Source organism: Psammomys obesus, unplaced genomic scaffold, assembly GCF_907164565.1.
Source record: "Psammomys obesus unplaced genomic scaffold, mPsaObe1.curated_primary_1811, whole genome shotgun sequence".
Taxonomy (NCBI): Eukaryota; Metazoa; Chordata; class Mammalia; order Rodentia; family Muridae; genus Psammomys; species Psammomys obesus.
Window position 1 is genome coordinate 55093071 of NW_026585895.1, and position 8939 is coordinate 55102009.

Sequence of the window (8939 nt, forward strand, 5' to 3'; positions counted from 1 at the left end):
GGAAAACACGTGACCTGATGTTGGAGAGTTTGCCCAGAGACAAGGAACCTGATTGGTTGCCCAGAGCTATATCACCTGCTCTTTCTTCTGGAGTCTGCAACGGCTTGGCCTTGACTTGCATTCACTGGACTCCTGGTGTCTGTGTTATGATTCTGTGTCTCTCACTCTGCAACCCTAGCCAGGCCAATTCCAGACTTTGCAGTAGGCAGGCATTAAGGTATGCAGGGCAGTCAGAATGACGGTTCTGTTCGGCTGGAGCGCCCAGGCCTAGCTCCCTCCAGGTCCAATGACCAGCTACTGCCTCATACCCTCTTCCAGTGAGGCTACTTCTGTCTGCTGTGCACCTGGATGGGAGGCTGAAGATCTCTGGGCATTGTGTTTGGCAATTAGGGGTTCAGTAGGTAGCAACACCATCAAGCTGTTTCCTGAGCCTCTAAAGAGCCTGTGGTCCAGCCTTGTCTATCTGAGCTAGTTCTTCAGGAACCTTCACCATCCAAGGATGAGAGAAGAGGAAGGTGGAGGAGGAAGGGAAGGAGGAGGTGGTGTCCTCATGCCCCCAAATCCCCAGTGCTGGCCACACTGGTGTGCTGAGCACAGCATACTTCCTGGGAGGTTGGGTTTGTGAGTGTTGTACTCATGTGCTGCAGAGTACTCCTGGGTGTGGGGCTGTTCATTGGTGACACACAGAAAGTGTGCTTGTCTTTAATTTGGGCTCCTTGTCAGGAGAAAAGCTGAGCTAGGAAGAATCCAGGCAGTGGGAGCCTTTGCCTCATCCCTTGTGCACTAGTCCCCAAGAAACTGCCCCAGGGTCAGCTTGTATTTCTCCTGTTCTCCAGACACCCGGAATGAGTCTCGAAAGCTGACCTAGATTCTTGGTTCCCTAGTGACACTGGCAGAGTGTGCCTCACGTACAAAGAGATGATATTCCCAGAAGCACTACTTCAGGGCTCTCCAAAGTCTTCCTGGCTCATTATCCATATTAGAATGTTGGGGGCCCACAGAGCGGAGAAGGTGCTGGCTGCTGGGAGGGGTGCAGGACAGAGGGTGTGCAGAATTCCAGCTGTAGGACAAGGTTGGTATTCTGTATTCCTTCAGGGGAGAAAGACGATACAGGAGCGGCATCACTGCTGGGTAAGTACTTCCCAAAGCCTCTCTTCAAATCTCCAGCTTCATTACCCTAGGGTTGCAAGTAAAGGAGAGTGAGCCCAGGAGCCCTGAGTGATAGCAGAGGAGCAGCAGAAAGGCCTTGAAGCCTAAAGACCCAGAAAGAAGGACTCACCCCACCTATACACCATCCCAGTTTCAGGGGTGAAGTAGCCTGAAGCATCTCCAGGCCCCGCCAGCTTCCCAGCCGGCACCCTGACCTATCCTCCAGACAGGACAAAGCACAGAGGGCAGCCAAACACACAACGGAGCCTGAGTCAGCAGGGGCCAGCCAGGATGGGTGTGCTGGGCTCTTCAGCAAGAGGGTACAGCACCAGCTATGCCAAGTACTGGGAAGGGACGAAGGGAGAGAATGACACTCATGTCTCCTGCCCAGGTGAGAAGGAGGTGGGAGACACCCTGTGCCGGAGAGGCACGTGACCACCAGCTGGCCCCTCCCACCTCCTGCCGTGGAGAATACAGTGCAGGACCTCATATTACTGGATCCTCTTGTTTGGGCTTCCAACCCTGCAGCATACCCCACGCCAATCCTGCTCACTTTTCCACGGCACAGGATCCGGGAGCTGCAATGACACCTGACACGAGGAGTCTCCCTGACCAGCTGGTACACCATCTGTCTTCCTGACAGCCTGCCGCTGACTGTGCTCTGTGACATGGCTGTGGACAGTGTTGCTGGACAGTGAATAAGAAGGCTCAATGTGGACATGAGAGATTTGACACAGCAGCCACACTCTGGAGACCCACAGGCAGGGAAGATGGCAGAGTAACCAGACGAAATGTGGTGCCTCTTCAAAGGAGACCCTAAGCACTGATGGACCAGAATCTAGAACTCTGTGAAGTAAGTTAAGTGGGTGATAGGACCCCAGTCGTGACCAATGCATCAAAACATCTGGCAGCGCTGCCTTCTGCATGGGCCACTAGAGTCCACCAATCACCTGTTCATTCACCTGTGCTGCCTGCCTCCTGAAACCTTGTCCTCATTTACTTCTTTATAGGAATGAAAAAAACCAACAAGACAAGCAAACAAAACCAGGGCCTGGATATACCCCTCCAGTCCCTACTCCTTGGAGCCCCACACCCACAGGCTGCCCTGCTCACCCCACAGGTTTTTCAATGATGAGTGGATGGATCCATCGATTTCTTCTGAGACTTGGACTACTATAAGAGAGGCTTTGGCAACCTGGGCACAGAGCTCTGGCTGGGCAATGATTACCTGCACCTGCTCACATCCAATGGTGAGAAGCAGCACCTTGGCCAGTACTTGTCATCCTTCCACTACTCTGCTTGGCCTCAACCTTTTCCTTTCCTCTGCCGGTGTCACTAGGGAACCAAGAACTCAAGGTAAGCTTTCGAGACTCCCAAGGTGAAATCTCCTATGCCAAGTACAGCTCATTCAGGGTGTCTGGAGAACAGGAGAAATACAAGCTGACCCTGGGGCAGTTTCTTGGGGACACTGCAGGTAAATCACACAGAAAGCTAGAGGCTGTTTACTGGGGACATGGACAGGAGCCTGCAAGCTGCCCCTGACCATCTGGGCTGGGCTCTGCCTTGGCCTTGAGGGCTGAGTCTTTCCAGGAGACTCTCTGACAATGCACAACGGCTTGCCATTTACAACCCATGACCAAGATAATGACAAAAAAAAAAAAATAAGCTGAAGACTTGTGCAGGTTTGATCCATGGGGCCTGGTGGTATCACAACTGTCACCACTTCAACTTCAGTGGACGCTACCTGCCTGGCTCTCATGAGAGTCAGGCAGATGGCATCAACTGGCTACCTGGCCAAGGCCACTTCTACTCCTATAAGGTTGCTGAGATGAAGATCCAGGCATCCTAAGGTGCCCCTACCTCTATCCCTGCAGCCATGTCCAGGCCATGTGGGGACACTGATGGAAGGGACTGTGAGAAAGTGAACTCTGCATGTTGTCTGTGTGTGTGCTCTCTACATTCCCTTCTGGTACTGTCCAGCACATGATCAGTGTACACTGATAGAGGTCAAAGAAGAATAAATGGCAGCCTGGACTCTGAGACGATCTGCAGCATCAAAGGACAGCAGGCAAGGGAGGCCCCCAAACATCCATGGCAACCTTGAGGCTGAGACCCAGAAAGCTACCAAGACAGCAGTGCCAGGGAGGAGACAGCACAGCCTCCCAAGACCCACTCCCAGGAACAAACCCATGAATGAGTGAAAAGGCCAAAGGGACACTGAGTCAGTGCGTGCTGAAGCCCTGAACAGAGAGGCACAACATGGGGGCTTGGAGGTCCTTCCCATAGTCTCTTCTATCACAGCAACTCTATGGCCACTCTGGACACAGGGGACATAGGTCAAAGTGGCCAGTGCTGAGTATAGCCCCCCAAAACAAGAGGCAGATAGATGGGGCATAGTGACCTCAGGAACTCTGGGAGGACAGTGGGATGAACAGGGGTCCTGCTGAGGGGCACAGGGAAGCCTTAGATGCCTGAGACTCAGCCAGAAGGAGCCCAGATACCACTGGGCAGATGTTCACACTATACATAAGAACAAGCTGACATCCAAAAGACTGAGTAGCCATCAGTCAAAGGACAGAGAGCCATCCTAGGCTCATTCTCAAGAAACAAGTTTCCCTGTTCTGGAAGGTTCAGAGGGCAAGGCCCCCAGTGCAGCCCACAGCCATGTAGCAGGGTGGCAGTGCTATGCCCAGGCCCAGGCCTAGGCCCAGGAGTACAGAGCCAGGACCCACCATGGGAAAATGCTACACAAAGACAAGCAGGCCAGGAGCTCTGTGATCATTGATGACCCAGCCTTGCCAAGGTTTCAGGGTCTTGAAGCAGTGAAAAGTGGGGAGCAAGTAAGAAGGTAGAGGTAGCAATTTGAGTGAGACCTATTCGCCTGGGCCCTAAAAAGAAAAGCATCAAAACATCCAGGCTGACAGAGAAGGAGTAGAATGGGTGCCAGTATCAGGGTGAGGCAAATGGTACTTGCATCCACATGAACACACTAGGTCATAGCAACACACTGAAGTGACTCTTTGGGGCAAATCTGGGGACACCAGGGAGAGCCACTGTTCCCATGATAGTGAGCTGGTCTCTTAGAGCCTCAGCTGGGGACACAAACCCAACCCATTGTCCTCCATAGAGCAGCAGGAAAAGCAAGGAAAAAGTGCAGAACCTGGGTGGGAGAAGGGAGGCAGCAGAAGCCCAAGTGAGGGGTGGGAGTGGGGATCTGAAGACAGGGGCATCACCACTCAGGGGTCCTCTTCCTGGATACTCCAGGGCTCCAAGTGTCCTGAAGGGAACTACCGGCTGTACAGTCTCTTCCACTGTTAGGTACCAGCTAATGCCAGCTGATGAGACTTGGGGTCCATTACTTTTAGGAGCAGTTGTGCTGCTCTAGATTTTATATAAAATATCATTTAATTAATAAGCAATAATTTATTTTTTAAAACTTTTCATTTAATGTATATGTGTGTTTTGCCTGTGAATATGTCTGTGTAGCATGTGCCAGCATGTTCCACAGGTACCTGGCACCTGTGGAAACCAAATGAGGACACTGGATTCCCTGGGACTGGAGTTACACATGGTTGTGAGCTGCACGAGTGTGCAGGGAATGGAACCCAGGTTCTCTGTAAGAGCAGCCAGTTCTCTTAATGCTGAGCCATCTCTCTACCACCCAATTATCAATATTAAAAAAAAGAAGAAGAAAAAAAAGAAAGAAAGAACAACAACAACAACAAAAAGAATGAGTATATGTGGGTGTGGTGGCCCATGCCTTTAGGCCCAGTACTGGGAAGGCAAAGGAAGAAGGATCTCTGAGTTAGAGACCAGCCTGCCCCACAGAGCAAACTCCAGGACAGCCAGGGCTACACAAAGAACCCTTGCCTTGGGGGTGAGGGGGAGGAGGAGGGAGAGGAGGAGGAGGAGGAGGAGGAGGAGGAGGAGGAGGAGGAGGAGAAAGAAGACTGGGGGGCTGGAGAGTTGGCTCCGCAGATGAGAGTACTTACTAGTCTTATAGAGGACTGGAGTTCAGTTCCCAGCACTCATATCAGGCCAATCTCATTGATGCCTGCAACTCAGATCCAAGGGCTCCAGTGCCCTCTTCTGGCTTATGCAGGCACCTACACACATATGCACACACCCACACAGAGAATCATAACTAAAAAAGAAAGGGGGGGGGGCTGAAGAGTATTTAAAGTTCTCCCCAAGCAATCATGAAGACCTGAGTTCAATTCCCCCAGCCCCGTCTGAAACAGGCCCTTAAGTTTAGCCTTGACTGATTCAGATCATCTAGCCTCCCCAGTGCTAGGAAGACTGGGGAGCACACCGCAGCCAGATCCCCAACACACTTCTTTTCATCCAGGCGCAATCACCTGGCAACCCCTAATCTGCCCAGACCTGCTGTCCACAGTCTCTAACCCCAATCAGGCTATGCTACAAAGAGGACTTCTAACCTGGAGTGAGGGATCTGCACAGAAACTGCCCCTCTCTGTCTCCCGCTCATCTCACGCTGGCTTGGCAAAGTCGGTATCAGGTAAACTGCCTGCTTGCAGTCTGCTTCCCACAGCAAAGTCCTTGGCCCCCTCCAGCTCTGAAACAAGGCACAGGGTTCTCTTTCGCACGCCATTCACTCCTCTTCCACTCCTGGCTCATGCTTTCCAGAACGCTCAGTCCACGTGCTCCCCTCCGGGAGCCTCCTTGGATGTCTCATGTCCTGGCCTCCCCCTGCCAGCCAATACCTTCTGACTGTCACAGGGCAACCAGCCTAGCTCTATGAGCTCCTGCATAGCACCTCAGGTCCTGACACCAAGAAACAGGCTCAATTGTGCTTTTGGAATTCCAAAAGTGTCTGCTCCGTTGTGGCTTTCGGAGAGAGAACCCGAAACTGTAGTCTTAAAACAAAGCTCCATTTCGTGTAGTAAGAACAGCCACTGCAGCTCTACCAGTGTGAAAATGAGGGTGGCAGCCTGCTTCTGGGTTGCCTAGTAACCTAGATGTCGTCACGTGTCGCAGGCCAGGTGCGTGTGGCAGACAAGGTTCAGTTCCGCACACACACAGCTATAAAAGTATCAACCGCCACTGTGTCTCTCTCTTACTCTCTTGCTCTCTCTGCTTCGCTTTTTTTCCTGCCCCATCATCTCTCTCTCTCTCTCTCTCTCTCCTTTTCCCCTCCTTCTCCTCTTTCTCTCTCTCTTCTCTCTACACCTCCATCCAATAAATCTCTTTAATATAATATCTGCTGTGTGTTTGGCAACATTTTTTAAATAAATGCTAACAGTGGCGGAAAGCCAGGGCTGCGTTCAGGGGCACAAAAAATCCTCCAAACTCAACTTCAAGCGAAGTATAGGTCCAAGTGAGATCCAGTCCTGCTCTGGCCCGCCCACCTGAGCTCATAGTATAGGTTCCGCCCGCTAGGCCGCGCAGTCCGGGCCTGACTCTCTCTGCTACATTCTGCGCAGGCCCGAGTCTTAGGCCCCACCCCGCCCACGGTCTGACTCTCTTTCCTGGCGGAACCTGAATAAGCATGGTGAATCTGGGCCTGTCCCGTGTGGATGACACGGTGGCTGCCAAGCACCCGGTGAGAAGGTTGACCTGGGGTGCTCTCCCTAGAGGCTGTTCTGAGGGAGACTAGAGGCAGGGGGAGCCTCAAAGGGAGTGGCGGAGGGGGTGGACCCTCCTGCCATAGGGATAGGGTATGCTGAATTGGTTTGGGGGAGGGTGGGATATATCCATTGCCGGTCTTCCTCTCTAAGGCCAGGTTATGCCCAAAGGAGGATCAGGAGAGAAGGAAAGGGAACTGAGCCATAAACACTCCCCCACTCCACCCCTCATTCCAGGGACTCGGGGAATATGCCGCGTGCCAGTCAAACGCCTTTATGAAGGGCGTTTTCACCTTTGTCACAGGTAGGCTGGTTCCGGGGCGGGGGCGGGGGGCTTGGGGAGCAAAAAGAACGCCTTAAAGGGAAAACATTGTAACCTACTGTCCCACCCTGTCTGCCCAGCAGGTGGCGCCAAGTCTTCTTGCCTGCAGGTGAAGTAGGCACCCTGGCTGACTGTTGATTCCTTGGCTCTTGCAGGCACTGGCGTGACTTTCGTCCTGCAGATGTTCATTAAGCGGAAGTTTCCATACCCTGTGCAGTGGAGCTTCCTGCTGTCTGCCGGTGAGTACTCCGTGGTGGGTGTCTAGGTCCTGAAATGCATCGGTCACCAGTGGCTCTACAAGGTTGGTGTGTTTCAGATAAAAACCTGTGATCCAGCTGGTTTTGGCTGGAGCCTATCCACCCCGTCTGTCCACAAGTAGCTTGTGCCAGGGCCCCGTCTCAAAAGTGCAGAGACTGAGGTCCCCAACCCACCGCCCTCCTGCTTCCTGCTCTCCAGTTGTAGGATCTGTGGCCAGCTACAGAGTGACGAGAATGGAGTCTCAGAAGTGCAGCGACCTGTGGCTCTTCCTGGAGACGGGGCAGCTCCCCAAAGACATGAGCGCAGGTGAGAGGACCGCAGAGGGGCAGCAAGCAGTTTCAAGAAGGCAAGCCCACAGGACTCAAGCGATATGCCCGACCCCTTCCCACCTTCCCCCTGGAGGGGCTGGGGCTAGGGCTAGAAGAGAGCACAACAAAGACAGAACAGTGCAGTCCCAGGAGGAAGATCCAGGGAATTAGGGTGACTCTGAGTCAGAGGGAAGGGCACAGAAGCTACACAGACAACCCAGAAAAGAGTGTCTAGGACAGACCCCGAATCTGATTCCAAGCTGGTAGACCTCAGGCCTGCCTATCCTTGTTACATGACTCAGATTTTTTGTTTGTTTTGTTCTTCTGAGAAAGGTCTATAGCTCAGGCTAGCCTTGAATTTCTGCTTCTCCTGCTTCTACCTTCTAGGCTTGGGAGTCTAAGTCTGGGTAACCACAGCTGATAGGAGCTTTTGTCACGATAGAACAGGATCAGGGACTCTTAAAACCACAGACATGAGCCCAGCTGTTCCTTTTGCCTCTTACAGGTCATCAAGACTAGAAGGTCTGGCTGCTGGGGTGTGGAGGATCTGAAGCAGGGAAAATCCTGGAACACAGAATGATACCATTTGACTCCAGGCTGGTCCTTCCTACCTCACTAAACACACACGTGCAGCCTTGAGTGTCATCCGTCTCCTACACATGTGTATGGGCAGTCCTGCCTGAGAAACCCGTGACGACCACTGCTGCCCCAAATCCAGGACTTGCCCTGGAGACCAGCTCAGAAAAGGGCATGGGAGAGGGGAGTCTCCTCCAGCGCAGCTAGAAGCCTGGGCATCACTAGGAATTAGAGAGGGTTATAGCCTCTATGCGGTGAAAGAGACCTGTGTACACACAATCATCCATAGAAACACATAAGCATGCACAGACACACATTAGCACACACACACACACATGCACTGACACACAAAAGCCTGTGAAGGCACATACAAACATGCACAGACACAAGCATGCACTCGCATACAACATGCATGCAGAGCAACACAAAGGCATGCACAGGAACACACAAGCATGTACAGGCACTCAGAAGCATGTACAGGACTCAGAATCATGAACAGACGTAGAGAAGCATGCTCTGACATTGAAAGGCTCACACAAGAGTGCACACACACACAAGCATGCACAGACACAAGCATGCAGAGGCACATACAGGTATCCACATGAAACATAGGCGTGCTCAGACACAACAGCAAACACATGCACTCGCAAGCCTGCAGAGACCCACACGCGCATGCACACATAAGCATGCATAGACAAACAGTATTATCAACATGCACACAGTCATGCACAGGTACTTCCA

At 52.4% G+C, this 8939-nt stretch overlaps 1 protein-coding gene and 1 pseudogene across 1 annotated transcript; both read left to right on the plus strand.

Moving 5' to 3' along the window:
- The first annotated feature begins 235 nt into the window (after positions 1–235).
- Positions 236–2998, plus strand: LOC129671138 (ficolin-1-like; annotated as a pseudogene).
- Positions 2999–6609: 3611 nt separating this feature from the next.
- Positions 6610–8267, plus strand: Tmem141 (transmembrane protein 141). The gene is made up of 5 exons (XM_055600684.1): positions 6610–6712; positions 6972–7038; positions 7212–7295; positions 7513–7620; positions 8128–8267. Exons 1-5 carry the CDS (start codon positions 6659–6661, stop codon positions 8139–8141), a joined length of 327 nt encoding a protein of 108 aa, XP_055456659.1. The 5' UTR covers positions 6610–6658; the 3' UTR covers positions 8142–8267.
- The last annotated feature ends 672 nt before the right edge of the window (positions 8268–8939 follow it).